The 15,196-nt window shown below is 37.6% G+C and overlaps 1 protein-coding gene across 6 annotated transcripts in view; it reads left to right on the top strand.

Annotated features, from left to right (window-relative positions):
- The window catches only part of LOC124167260 (small conductance calcium-activated potassium channel protein), a 671,763-nt gene that overhangs the window by 541,422 nt on the left and 115,145 nt on the right, over positions 1-15,196 (top strand). For all 6 annotated transcript variants that reach the window (XM_046545150.1, XM_046545148.1, XM_046545149.1 and 3 more), the window contains exon 3: positions 7,846-7,941. In XM_046545150.1, coding sequence (XP_046401106.1) covers positions 7,846-7,941 — 96 coding nt within the window. The remainder of the gene's footprint in view (positions 1-7,845; positions 7,942-15,196) is intronic.

The raw sequence follows: 15,196 nt of genomic DNA, 5'->3' as shown, positions 1-15,196 counted from the left end.
GCCTTCCCCAATACCCCACAAGCCCCATCAAAGGCATGTCTGGACACCAGCCATCAACTAATAAGGACCACTAGTCACTTGGAAGGTCCATGTGATTTCGATTGTATTTACAACATTACCTCGAACTCTGCATTAATAGACAGAATGGTATACCGAATTTCAGCTGAATGTTCGGAATTGGCAAGAACTTATAATGATGGAATAGGTGTCTAGTGATTCAATCCTAGGCTCATTGCGCATTCTAGCTTAATTAGTTTCATTTAAATGCAACTGGTGACCTTTATGATCAATATATTACTGCAAGTTTTCATTTAACTATACTCAGTTACTTGCGTCTCTCTTGTTCCAATGATTTTTTCATCAATTATAAAAATGAATGGGATAGAATGCAATTAAGGCCTATGCAATAATTTTTTCTGCAAGGATTAAATTAGGAGATAAAGATATACCTAGTAGAAATTTATCGATAAGATATTCGTTTGCGTTGCTCTGTCTGTTATGCTCGCACAGAGTGACGTAACTAGGAATATGCTTTAGGGGGGGTGAAGGGGCTTGGGGTGCCCCCCCCCCTCCCTAGGGAAAGGGGATTACAGGAGAATTATTGAAAGATGACATTCCTGCAAACACATTTTACATCATTTTGGCACTAAAAATTTAGTTTTAAGCAGATTCAGTTATAATATGTCAAAAATAGACAATAATTTTAAATCTTTTTTTTTTATTTCTCCGAGACTTTGTGGGGGATCTATCCCGTCATTTCCCCATAGTTACGCCACTGAGCTCATATTTATGTGTACTGCTTGAGATTTGAAGATACACACAGCAGCAGTAATACCAATAAAAGAGTCAACATTCCGCAGTCCTCATTATTTGCCCACTTATGTCAACTTGAGTGGTTGCCCGGTGGCGACACTTTCCAGCGTGATAAATTTTGACTGGCGACAGCTTGGCTCTTTTATCGGTGTGAAACCCTGTTTTACCGAACCCGTATTATCATCGATATTTCTCAATCCAATGATCCTTCATGTAGAATGAGATTTATTCTCGACCTCATGTTATGTTTGTACACTAATTCTAGGATTGTAGGTTTCTAAGTGGCTATTTATTAATGAAAGCAACGTGCATTACCAACGTATTGGAACTTTTTTTCACTATCAAGAGTTTCATGCAAATAGTTGTGTGAGTGTACTTTGTTATCTTTGCTAACCTCAATGCGTTCAGTGAAATAATTGGTTTCAGGAATTTCTTTTTGGAAATTCTGCCTGATTTTAACATCCTCTACTCTTTGTACCTCCACAGGATTTTTTAAGTGAAAACTTCTTATGCCGCGTTGAGCACTTTTGTAGATGGGTAAAAGGCATTGGACTCGCGTCACCGTCACCGTCAGCGCTTCTACATATATGTATAATTGTGTATATTCTGTATAAACACAGTGTACTCGCCATATACACAGTACTCGTGGAGGGGTACAAACTATTAGACTCGCATGACCGTCACCAGTCCATACTCGTGCAGGAGAGTGTACTCGGTACAAAAATAGTGAAGTTTTGTACAATATAACTCAATTTCTTTTAATACGTTCAATTTGAGTGGCTTATACGAATGTTGTGCCATCAAATTAATTTATGAATTTGAAGTGTTTACAATTTTAAATTGTAGAAATATAAATATTAGAAATTATTCCTTTCATTCGAAAATGCTCACATTATTTTAAGTTTTCACTTCTGTCAGCACTCCTGGAGTGCAGCTCTTTTTTTATGTTTACTTGAAAGTACCATTCCTTGAATAACACAGAACTCTTTCTACGAATGTTATAATAATGAAAAAGTTAAATACTAATGGTGGGCATACAATTTTTAATAAAAAATAGTTATACACCTATGCTCGTAAAAAATTATTGTTAAAGCATTTTACCGATATGGTAGGTTTCCATGGAGCCAGTAAGAAGTATTCTGGAAGTTTCCCCTCCCATCATAGACTTACCTCTTTATTTCACATTAAGGCCTACTCCCTTTCATATGATCTAAAACTCCTCTTCTCCCTCGTTTACCCAATATTCTACCCTCTTACACTTTTTTCAACTTCCCCTCCCCGATCAGCACTTTATCCATCCAAGCCTTTTGTCTCCTCCGTATCTCATCTATAATCTGCCTTTCCTCACCCACCATGTCCAGCACTTCTTCGTTCCTCTTACTCTCCGCCCACCTCACCTTTTCCATTCTTCTCCAGACCTAAATCTCAAAATCCTCCAGTCTTCTCTCGTCCTCCTTCTTAAGTGTCCACGTTTCCGCACCTTAAAGCGCTACACTCCAAATCAGAGTCTTCACTAGCCTTTCCTTTAAACTCCTGCATTACAATCCTCTCATAAGCTCCTTCCTGTTCGTGAACGACCTCAAGAAATAGTGTTTAAAAAATAATCCTTCCCCAATATCCTGCCACAGGCTTGTGCTCAAGGTAACAATGAAGCTGTGGAAATGATCTTGAATGGCTTCGTCCAGGCTAACGGTCTCTTTGGAATCTGTGTCCTTGAGCTGCATCGTGTTCATTTTGAGTATCCAAGGCTAGAATGGCAACATCATGGGTGTCGCACCTATTCTTTGTGGCGACGGAAGACTGAGCCAGAGTTTTTGGCCAAAATGGTCTCAATGAGACGCTTCTGAAGTGGAGTTTGCCCGTTTGCGAGGTGCGATAATGTGATTGGCTGGTGCTGATGTTGTAATGGCGCTCTGAAACTCTCATTCTTTAACTTATCTCTTGAGGATGAATACCCTTATCTTCATGGAGTGTACTAGTCTATAGTTTTGGACGAGAAAGTTAGGGTCCCCACGGCAACGTGATGGGCCTAGTGTTTGGTTTTTAATAGTGCCTCTTTAATTAATTTCAACTCAAAAGTTTGAAGCACTTATTGGAGGTGATCCAACCGGTCACTAAACGAGTTAGTTACTGAACACACCACCATCATACGCATATTCGGGGGGCAGTTAACGGTAAATATATCCTCCCCTTTCATATTTCGCACTCGGTTGTGACACGTCGTGCTTTTTTTCCACCGGTCCTTAAAACGACCAGTTTTGACCCAGACGGCTGATACACGACTTTTCGATACGCCTCTTTTTACTACAAAAAAACGACTAATCCCGGTTTACGGCGATTTTCCAGCGGGGAAGAGGGGAAGAGGGGATGATGGAGCCGATTTTTTTTTGGCAAGGTTTTTCCATACGTAGCTTTGAGCGCAGCACGTTTTGCTTTTGTTTCATCCGCTTTCGGGGATGAGGGGCAGGACCCTTTTGTTTGCTTCCTATTGTCCACCACCATCTCCATCCACTTTTCCACGATCCATTTTTTTGTGCTCCTCCCCCTTTGATTCGCATCACTCCCGCTTTGTCACCATCTTTCGTCGCGTGGCCTCCACGAAACGACGGCGTGTCCCACCTCGACCTTCTCTCCACAGAAACCCCCATTTCCATCGGCCCTGCCCCATTCCTTCTCCCAGTGCCCTGGGCACGCGCGTTCAAGGGTTGGCCTCGCACGCGGTCGAGGTCACCCGGTCCTTATGCGCGGCGAAAAAATCGATGACGGAACGCTGCGTGAGCGCTTTTTACGCTTACCTCACGTCCTTGTTGCCCTCTCCACTCCATTCTCAACACACTACTATCATGGTCTTGTTGTCTTACTTGCTGTTTGAAATATATGAAATAATGTTAATATTCGCCTTCTCAACTCCGTTCACACTCTGCTTCTATTGTTGTTTGTTGCTGTCCTCATTGCAGTTTAATTTTACATGAAATAATGCTAATATTCGCCTTCTCGACAACACACTCTGTCTCTATTGCTGTATTGTTGTCTCCATTGTTGTTTAGTTGTGTATATCGATATCCAAACCTTTGGTTGTCATATAAACAATGGAATGTCGTTTTCATGTTGTACATGTTGACTCGTAGATGTCTATTTTGGTGGTTCCTAGATATACAATGCTAATTTTCTTCAAGTTTTATTATTACATTTATTTCACTTGCGATAAGCGTTGGAGGATTCATCCAGATATGAAGAGCAACAATGATGTACCAAATGACAAATTATGATGATATTATCCCCCTTAAAAATGTATCAGTTTTCTTAAATAAGTTATTAGATGAAAGTTCTATGCCCTCGTATGATTCTATGTAGTCTTGAAGATGGATTTCAAAAATTCCGCAACGTTGAAAGAGAATGATTTTTTAAATCACCCCAACTGACGACATACACTCGATTAAATAAAGGGGCCGAGAAGGAAGACACGGTATTTTAATCCTTTTGACCATCTTCTTATCACCTTGAGTAGGTTTATGGTAAAGAGTACAAAATTACCTCCAAATTAGCGGGCAGAGTCACTGCTACTGCGTAGTGCCTTCCAAGTGTTTTCATTGGATGTATTTTGATTGGGTGTTCAACTGGTTGAACAACTCACCCGTGGCATGCAAAAACTTCTTACAAGCTTCATGCCTGTAGTTATTATTATTATTATTATATCAATTTCAGTCAAGTACTCTCCTTTATAGGGAAAATAAAATTCTTTAACTCAAAAATATAGACCTGATATTTTTCTTTGACGTATCCGTTGATTCAATCTGCCGTACTACTCCTAGTAACTAAGGACGCTTTGAAATCTTATTCCCCGGTAAGTTGAGGCTAGGATATCAATAGTCCCCGTCATTGGAAAAAGACTAAAAGACTATTATGCAAAAACGGAAGTGAAATTACAATACTTATCGCCTATTTTTAAAGTAAATTATATTTTTCTATACTTCATAGTCAAACTGTGTGCTCCACAGAAGAAGAAGTGATAAATACGGCTCACATTTATATTCCTTGCTATCAGTCATAATATTCTTGGAACAGCACCTTATCCTGTCATGATTTATTTACTTTGAGCTTGAATCGGGACTGCTTTGATTCCGTCTACTTTGATAGCCATTTCCATAGGTGCTCACTGAATGAATGCATTACGAAATGCCGAAGATATAAAAGAGATGATGGAGAAGATCTTATTCCGAATTATGAGATTTTTACATTATTTAATGCCTAATAAAAGTCCTCCGAGCTATTAATCCATATTTTTTATTTCCTTTTTATGGGGTGACTACGGAACGCCTTGCGATTGGCCGATGAGATATTGCGATGTATTCTGGCGATAACTTTTTCTCTGAATGAATTTTCAATGCAGCGGTGTTATTCTAGAAATAAATCAGAATCCCTGTCGTATGGGATGCTATAACTCTTCACTTCATTATTTTAATTACCATTATTTTATTTTTCAAACCTTTTTCTCATACATATTCTTCAAACGAGATGAGTAATGTATTTTGTATGAAAAAAAAACATTTTCCACTAGGTTTATAGGCAACGGTGATTCAGTACCCCCAGATGAGGAAATTATTGCGTATTTCGAATTCCTAAAGCCTTTAGAGCTTTTAGATTTTGTGATGACTTCGCTCGATCATGTTCAAATTGCTTGAATAATCATTTTCCCTGTCAATTTATTTGGTGCGAAATTGAATTTATTTGAGTACCCTAATTAACACAGGCATTGCTGTAAAAGTTTATGAACTTTCCTTAATTTTTCCTTTCGTGACTATACTCTTCACTGTTGATTTATCCTCTCCAAAACTCTTGGACGTTCCGGATCTCAAGCCGGATATCCATATATCTTCGTTTCCTTTTCACATAGTATTCCGGCAGAAGAATCCTTTTTAACACGCAAAACATGTCTCAAACTCATAACTTATGCAAGTTGTCACATTTGCAAAAATTTGAGTGCATAGGAAAAGGTAAAATTTGCACTTATAGGTGCAAGCGTTTGATAGTCGCCTCAGTGGAGTCATAAACTAGATCACGAACTGAATAAGGCACTGGAAACAAGTTTAAGAGTATCATCCATAAAGCGAAAGATATGTCGCATTCATACCAACGGTAGTGTGCGAGGAGAATTTTTTTTCATGGAGACTCACTGGGTCGGCGTATTACACATTCGTGTGCTGCTCATGAAAGGAATAAGCGTACCATAAATTTTTTCGCCAGCACTTGACCTTGATGCCGCTTCGAGGCCAATATCGTCTACATTTCCCTAGCTTTTCAGCGTAGTCATATACGCTAATGTCAGGACTGCTTAGATCTGCTATTTTTTCGCCTTTAACGATCCCCGATAAGTATTCCCAACGTTCAAGATGCATCTCTCCCTCAGTAAATTCGAAGTTATGATGATGTTTCGTTGAAAAAGGGTGTTAAATCACCCGAAATTTCGAAAACATGAGCCAGCAATGGCTGTCAGTGGAGTGGAATGTGACTGTAACTTACTGTTCGCTGAATTTTTCCTTCTCTCGTTACTCCTTTGAATATCTTCAAGTCTCTGGAAACTTAAGTAAAGTTTCTCAAGAACAGTGTTTTCTATATCTACATACTACCCCACAAGCCGCCATACTAAGTTGTGGAAGACCGCGAAAGAAGTTGTTCCATTTTTTCTACGGCAACATATTTCATGCAGTTACATCATAACTAAACGAAATATACCTATATAGACGAACCTCACGATAACTCATCGAGAGAAAAGTGGCAGGAATTATTAAAAAATAGTAAATAAACCTCAAATAAAAAAATACCATCATTATCCCTAATTTTTGTTTACAGCTTAATTGAAAAATATTGTTAAGAAACTTTGATCTGTCAATGTGCATTCATTTAGAGTTAACCCATAACACTAGGCATAGATTGCCTCCATTGGCGTGTGGCGGGGGATGTTAGGACACCAGCCGTTTATTAATGAAGGGGAGGTGGTCTAACGAAGTTCCGCGTAGTATTTATTTAAGTCCTATATTGTTGTGGGGAAAAATGAATTCCCTTACCTGTCCGTTCGGTAAAATTTTCCCCTAATTTATCGTTTCTGCCAGTCCTGGAAATACAATGGGATTCTACATGTCGCCCTGATAGATATCCATTCTCAATCGCTCAAAAGCAATCTAAGCCTAGTGTTATGGATTAACTCTAAATGAATTCACGCTCAAAGATTCTTCATAGCAATATTTTTCATTAAGCTGTTAACAAAAATTAAGGATAAAAGGGGTATCTTTTTATGTGAGAAATGATTTGAGGTTTGCTTACTATGTGTAATATTTCTAACCCTGCCGGTTGAACGGCGGTGAAATATACAAGAATTGCCATGAGAAAAAATTCCCCTGGACTGGGAATCGAACCACGGACCTTGGCTCTCCAGGACACTACGCAGACCACTACGTATTCAAGGTTCTTCAAAGCCGTTTTGTGCGACTTTAGCGCAGCTTTGAGGCTCTCAACCGGTTGTGGCTTCTTTGAAGTCCTTTCTCCCTCGCGTTGCCATCCTCGATGGACCGCGAGGGCCTAACACCAAGTACCATGAGCCTCCGTATAATTGCCATGGGAATTAAAAAACCTGGATAGCGTAGAGGTCGGCGCCGTTGCCCGGAAAGCCAATGGTTCGATTTCCGGTCCAAGGGAATTTTTATCATGGCAATTCTTGTATATTTGTTTACTATGTTTTTGATAATTTCTGCCACTTTTCTTTCGGTGAGTTATCGTGCAGTGCGCCTTTTTAGGTATATTTTGCTTAGCTATGATGTCACTTCATGAAAATATATTGTCGTAGAAAAATGGATCTACTTCTTTTCCTGTCTTCCGCATTTTACTACGTATGAAGCGTTTTCGGAAACTACAAGGACCGATTTGTGTTAAGACGCAGAGAAATCTCTACTTTTTTTTACAGATAATCAATTGCGTTGCATTGTTCGCTACCTGAGTCTTTTCCTCATTAACCCACTCTTTTCTCTCTTTTCGCAGGCTTCTTTCTACTCCACTGCGCTGAAGACCCTCATATCTGTATCAACTGTGATCCTGCTGGGGCTCATCGTGGCCTACCACGCGCTTGAAGTCCAGGTATGGGTAACACAAAGAGAAATCTATATTAATATTCTCATTAGTCCTTAGCTCAAGAGCTTCTTAATGTTAGTTAAATAGCGTATTCTTTACAAAATTGTCTTCCATGGTGTGAAATTCATGAAAAATAAGTAAAGGAATATTTACTTGAATCCCCTTTTCCCAATCTATTTTATTATACGTTTGTTACTATTGAGTATTTTTAATAGTTCAATATATTTGAGGCATATTTGGTCAGAATCAGACCTCCTGTTGCTGAATATACCTTTAATGTAGTCTGGTAAAATTTGAATAGTCTTTATTAAAATAACTATGCTGTAATTTTAATTTAAGATTAGGAATAATTCCTTAAATTTACAGTAATTGTAAGGTAATATAAGTGCAAAGAAATGGATTGACAACAAACAGTGGTACATGAAAACAAAACCTTTAATTTTTGGTGCTAATTTAAGGCTTAATTATTCCTTATAATTAATTATGTTAATAATTACTTTATCTTACCTATATTACACTGGAATATTTGCACACAGGAGCCTTATAGCCTTTATCGTAGAGCTTTACGTGAGGACACGACGCAAGAAATGAAGTAATAACTTTAACTAAATTAATAAAGCGGTCCATAAGTCATTTATCTTAATATTCAACCAATTATAGGTGCTATTTGATCTAACTTCCGTACTATTGAAACTAATACTTCCTCAAAAGATCTGATTAATCTCAAAATAATTTCTCGTACAGATAAAGGGCACGTTTTATAAAATGTAGATTCATTTTTGTGGGGTTTGTGGACTCTGGGCTAGGAAGCGGTATAAAATAAAGCCCATCTATTATGATCGATTTTTTCAATGCCTGATTTAGCTGATATACTAGATCAAGTGCAAAAATTGATTTTACTGCTGAAGTATGTTTGAATATGAATGATTTATTTTTCTGGCTATTTCAGGCTAATGAGGAATGATTATTTTTCTCTCCAATACTTCTCTCCAATACAATATTTCGATTACTTCGCGTCAGTTTAATTGTTGAGATCTATGAACTACACTAGCTCAGTTTTTGTATGTTAAACATTACTTTCATTATTAATTAACTACTCATTCATATTTAAATATTAACCTTTTAGGTTTAAGTCAATAGTAAGCATACTTGCAAACGTTTTTCAAATTTATTTTCCATTTTCAAATTCTTTAATTTGTTTGTTAGTTGCCATGTTACAATATTATATTTATATTTGTTCAAATACTAAACAACTTCATAAAATCCTTGAAAATGGAATTAAAAAAGAAATTTTAAATATCAATGAGCCCATAAATAAAACTTTAGCTTAAATGGTTGCAGATGAATCGCATAAACTTGAAGTATGTGCCTACCTTTCATCCCTGCGACCCACATGTCTAAAATGGCACGGATCCGCTGTGGGCTTGCGACATATGCATTTTGCAATATATATTTGCGTTTCTTTTATTTGCTAAAAGTATATCACGTGTCAAAATGGCTAATTTCTTTTAAAACTGCTGTGCAACATTCCATGGAGCGGTTTCTTCAAGGGAGCGCAACTTGTTTAAAATTTTTCTTTATAACCGTTCAAATGGTTGAGGGGTGAGGAATCCTCACATTGATTCAGTGCTTAAACATCTCATTTAAAAAAAAATATCTGTTTTCAATATAATTATTGTCCCCAACTCATCACAATGATTAATTATCATTAATGTGAAAGCATATTTAAGTTAAGAAAACGATCCGCAGAAATGAAAAGATTTAATCAATTATGAAAATACGTTTCAGAACACCAAGGAAACCTTCCTAGCGCATTTGGGTCAAATTTCCACTTGACACAGCCGTTGAGGTGATGAAAAGTCATTCATGCTTCATATTTGGCGCGATAAGTTAGCGTTTGAAAGTTTTATCGCCGTCGCATAAAGAGAGGGTTATAAAAGTTATTCTATTGCTTTTAGTAGGTTTTCATGTGGAGCATTTTGAGAATCATCCCGCTATTTCCCCATCCCCAATTAGAATTTCCCTCTTCATTTTCCATTTTATCATTCTATCCATAAATCATTTACCATTTTTTTCTTCACCGTTTACCTTGTATTCTCCCCTCTAAAATATTCCCTCTTGCTTAGTACATGTTCCAACCCACTTTCCCCTCCGTATATGAACTAAAAGTTTCCTCACCCACCTTACCTAAAACCTCGACATTCCTCGTTCTCTCCGTCCACGTCATCTTTTGCATTTACCTTCACCTGCACATGTAAAATATCCTTTTTCCTCGGCGTTCAAGTTTCCGTGGCCTAAAGCGCTAAATTTTAGATCTGGTCCTTAGAGTAGGCTTTCCTAAACACCCTTGCTCAGCGATCCTCCTCTTCATAATAATAATATAATTTTTTTTCACAGACTGTTACATCCGATTTGAACATTTTTATTAATATTTTAGAGCTTAAAATTCCGTTAAATGCCTTGATATGGTAATAAATTGAAATCGATTACCAGATGAAAATGTACAAGGAGATAACCAATTATTTTCCATTCAAGAATGAAGTTCATTGCATTTGCTTTTTGCATTCTGTCTCATCTTTGACATTAAATTACCATATTAATTACAGTTTAACGTCTAAGTATAGATGTAAAGCATTAACTATGAGAAAATATATAACAAAGGCAAACATACAGCATCAGGCATAACATACATAAATGAATAATAAAAAGGTCAATTAGTTTCTGCTAGTTAGGAATAGAAGTAATTGTTTTCTGAATGTTTGGAGGGATTACGAGTCTTTGATTAGCTTGGGAAGGCTTTTCCACGTTTGTGAGGTCCTTTAGCTCTTTCCTATTCATAATCGCCTCCATGTAATTGAGTTCCTTATTGTCGTGTCCATTTCCTTCTAATGCGCTGCCCAAATACTTTAATCACTTTACGATAATATGTTTCTCCGAGTCTTTTTTGATCCTTTACGTAACTGTCGATGTCGAACTCAAAGGGGTCGGCCTGAACTCCCAACCGCCTTTCTTTTGGCTCAAGAACCAGTCTCCTCTTACAGCGCTGAAGTTAAACATGCCCAAGGCAGGCGGATTAGCGAGTTGCGGGTAGATGGGAAGGTTGAACCCAGAACGCGCGCTCCTCAAGTCCTCTGATCTTCCCCGCAGAGAGGAAATCCTACAGATTTTGAAGTTGGGAAGACTATAATACAGTCTTGTGGCAGGCTCTCTCTCAGTTAAATAATACACGTAAACCACCACGGTCACCGTAAATACGAGAATTTTCGTTCTTTCTTTTCATCTTTTTAATCCGAAGAGAATCCTTGCGGTCCTTGTGTTAGGAGAAAAAATACGAGCTGCCGACTAGTTCTGCTAGGGGGGTTTCCAATTGTGACTCTGCCTCTTAAAAGTTTGTCCTTTCGTTCCGGACAACTCACGAGACGAAGAGCTTCTGTCGACTGCTGCTAGGCAACTCGAAGCAGACAATTGGGACGGGGAAGCATTCTTTGGCGTGATTGAATGAGTAGTCTTCCTTGAGCCCTTGACGATTAATCAGGGGAAGAAGTCGACCAATTTTATCTTATATCACCTAAATTATAGATCGAATATTTCATCCATTTTCGTGGAAAGTTTTCGTTTTCTTGTGCAGTGATGCTTGCTTTTTTAGAATGTGTGCTGGTTCACTTCTCAAATTCATTTTTTATTGTGCGAGTATATCATTTATTTTGTGTTTAATGGCCTCTTCTACCAAATATGTATTTATTGTTAATTTCGAAATACATGAGACATGAAATTAACCATTTATTTTCTTTATTTAATCTGTTGACTACATATCTAGTAATTACTGTGACATTTCGAAGTTCTTACGCCAATATTATAGTAGTTTACTTATTTTTACATGTTGCTTAACGCACGGAAAAAGGTTTAGTTAGAACTATCGAATTCTGATTAAATTTATCAAACTTTTCAGTTCATATGGAGAATTGAATAATTCTGTAACAATTACCAAACCAGTTTGATAAATTCTATCAAACTGGCTTGGTAATTGTTACCGCACTGGCCACAGCAGTTCGATAAATACTGCTAAAACGAAAAGGACAATAAAACCGACGTAGCGTGCACAACTGCACATGTTTAAGATTTTCCACATAAAAAACGTTGATTGATTTAAAATCATTGAGTTAAGAGTTTAACGTCAGTTTCTGCTAAATAAATACAAAAAAGTGGATATAAAAATTAGGATGCAGGAAGTGAAGAATGTGGGTCCCCCGCGTGGTAGCAACTGACTCTGACAACTAGGCCAAATTGGATACCTCGGTAAGGGGCCATTTATTATAATAACGAAATAATCTTGTGGTATTTTAGAATTAGATATGTAATAAGTACTCCTTGCGCTGTCTGAAAACGGGTTCCAACTTAAAAGTTATATGAGGATTATCTGCTATTATTTTCACCGCATATTTATAGACGACGGTTTTGTCGGCGTTATATATCAGGTACCATTGGGAAAGAATTTTCCTCGACCAGTCGGGACCATAATCAAGTACTGTTGTATATAATTCGGACAACGTTAGTAAAAACAAAGTTTAAAATTAAATTTATGATACATTTATTGCGCTGATGCATAAATATGAGAAAGGCATTTGCAAATTGGAGCCAAAATCTCAATTACAGTGCTCCAATTATTGGCCTCGATGTGAGTGGAGAGATAACGAATTTCACACGCATAGATTTTTAATTTTATATTTTGGTACAGGCGTGCATATTATATGACTTGATGTACGTGGAAACGCGATTGATTTTATTGCTGGATATTACCCTTAATTCGCTATTGTGTACGCCTTCCGTGAAATCAGTGAAACATGAAACCCAATCCACATTATAACTATAAATTTACTCGGTTTTAGCTGTGGGAATCTGGTTAACTCTGCGTTTTTAACTGTTAAATGCATTCTGTCAATTAGTAATGCACAAGCTCTGCTCCAAAGGAAAATGCAACAAAATTTTTAATGCATACTTTGCTTCTCCCCGATAAATTTTACCGGTTTTAATCAATCATTATGGTGTATAATTTCCTTTATATTTCATCATTACCTATTGCACCTTTCTTTTGTTAATAAGTCTTTTTTTTAAGTGTATAATGTCATCATTAGTCATCAATCCTAAGATTACTAAGATAAAAAAAACATTTTAATACTTTAATATCCATTCAGATACTTTTCTGCTGCCCCAGTCACTTGAAAAGCATCCCGATGACCTTTTCATATGTTTGGAACAGTGTTTTGTGACGGGAATATCTTCTGAATATGAAGAGCTGCTGTTCTCTGTCCGCGCTTTGGCAGGGTGACTAAGGGTACAACTCTTGTAGTGAGTACCTGTCACCGTTAGATGGCAGTTGAGCGTTCTGCATTATAGTTGCACGTCATCGGTGTAAACGAATCAAGTGATTGATGAATGTTTAAGATAATCTTCGATGCCTAATCCATGCTTCATCGTAGGTCAATGATTTTTCTAGGGATAAAGGTTGGTTTTTAGCAGGGTGTTAGCGTCTACGTACCCTCCGGTTATCTAAATTTCCAAAACAATTATTTCTTCCCGAATTTATGGACATCGCAGCGAAGTTTCAACCTCTAACCAGTCAGAGTCAAATTATAATTGAATCAATGGTAACAATTGGGTATATAAATCCCAGGAGAGATTCTTATTAGAAAAAATGCTTTGCATTTACAAATTAATCAATTATAAAATTATAATTTTTTTTGCTTTTTCGTATCATCCGATAATCATTAAGATAAATTGGATTCCGCGCAGGAAATTGCTTGCTCTGTATTTCGTTTCGTTTTTTTACATTTCCATACACAGTCACAGGGATAAATATATTCTTGCCTAAATTGAAAAAAATTCAATCTCTCAGGTGTCATTAACATCTGAATATAAATAACCAAAGTGGCTATTTTGTTGATGAATACGGCTATGATTTAGCTTTTACCTCCTCCTTCTCTAGAAAGTATGAAATTCGCGATTTTCGTCACATCTTTGCTGCCGATTTAATCATTTTCTCATGAAATGGCGAAATACCATCAACTTTGCAGCGATTTATTCAAACATTCGAGAATCTTTTGTTCACACTATTATGAGAAAACTCAAACGGAGATTCCCTCTTTCCATTCCTAAGAGAGCCAAAAGCAGGATAAATTTTTATCAGGAGTTCAGATAACTCCATTTTTTCCCGAAAACTTTTATCGCATCGTTAGGAAAAATATAGCAAAGCCAAAGAAAAATTGGTTGAAAAAGTGTATGAGGCGTGTACTCCTCCTCTCTTTATGGTTAAAAAGTTAAAACGGAAAGGTTTCGATTGAATGGCCCAAATAAAATATTTTAAACGTATAAAAAAGAATCCTTGATGTAATCCCTGGAGAAATCATATAGTTGTATTGTACAATTGACAGTAGAAGAAACTTTCATCTAACAGCATACTTAGTAGTTGAACAGATCATAAGTACTCGACAACTCTTGCATTCGACACAAATATTCGACAGCAATTTGCATGTTTTTTTATTGAATATGACCAAACAATACTCAAAACTCAAAAACACTGTCAAAAGAAGGAGAGAGAGGAGAAAGAAATCTTCTGGATATAATCAGCTCTGTGTTCTTGAGAGTGGACTGAACTAGCACCAACCCGGTGGATGATATCGTAACGAGCAGCTGTAGGAATCGATCAAGTCTCAACTGTGAGGCATTGGAGTGTTCCTGCGGACTCGGAGAAAGCATCTCCCGGCTCACGCCTTTCTCCTCGTCAAGGAAACTCGTCAAACTAATGAAGGAGAGGAAGAGATCCGCGCAGCTCCTAGATTTTAAAGCGCGTCCGGAATTTCGGAAGGCACGGAATCGTTTCCTTTTCTCGAAAACCGCAAAGTGTCTCGGAATTACCCGGGAAGAAAACTCCGCCCCCATGCGGCTCCTTCCGCAGCTCCCGGAGTAATGCGACCTCGTTAAATGGCCAGAGAGTTAGGTTTTATATATACGCGGGGAAAAGATAGAAACAGCAAAACCAGGATAAACCTTCGCGGCAGCTTAGAGAGAGAAAGCTGCACTTCCTTTATACCTCATTTCAGAAAAAGGCCGAAGATATAAAAAGTAACAGTAGCAGAGAGTGGGAAGGAGAGAATGACTCTTTCTATCTCCAGTTGGAAGAGTTTGGCCGCAAGAGTTCTCGTATCGCAATTACTCGCATGCTGCGTCTTTCCTGACCTCTAACTAATTCTTTCCGCCGAATCCT

Source organism: Ischnura elegans, chromosome 10, assembly GCF_921293095.1.
Source record: "Ischnura elegans chromosome 10, ioIscEleg1.1, whole genome shotgun sequence".
Lineage (NCBI taxonomy): Eukaryota > Metazoa > Arthropoda > Insecta > Odonata > Coenagrionidae > Ischnura > Ischnura elegans.
The sequence above is the reverse complement of the archived record's forward strand: the minus strand, read 5'-3'. Positions and strand labels throughout refer to the sequence as shown.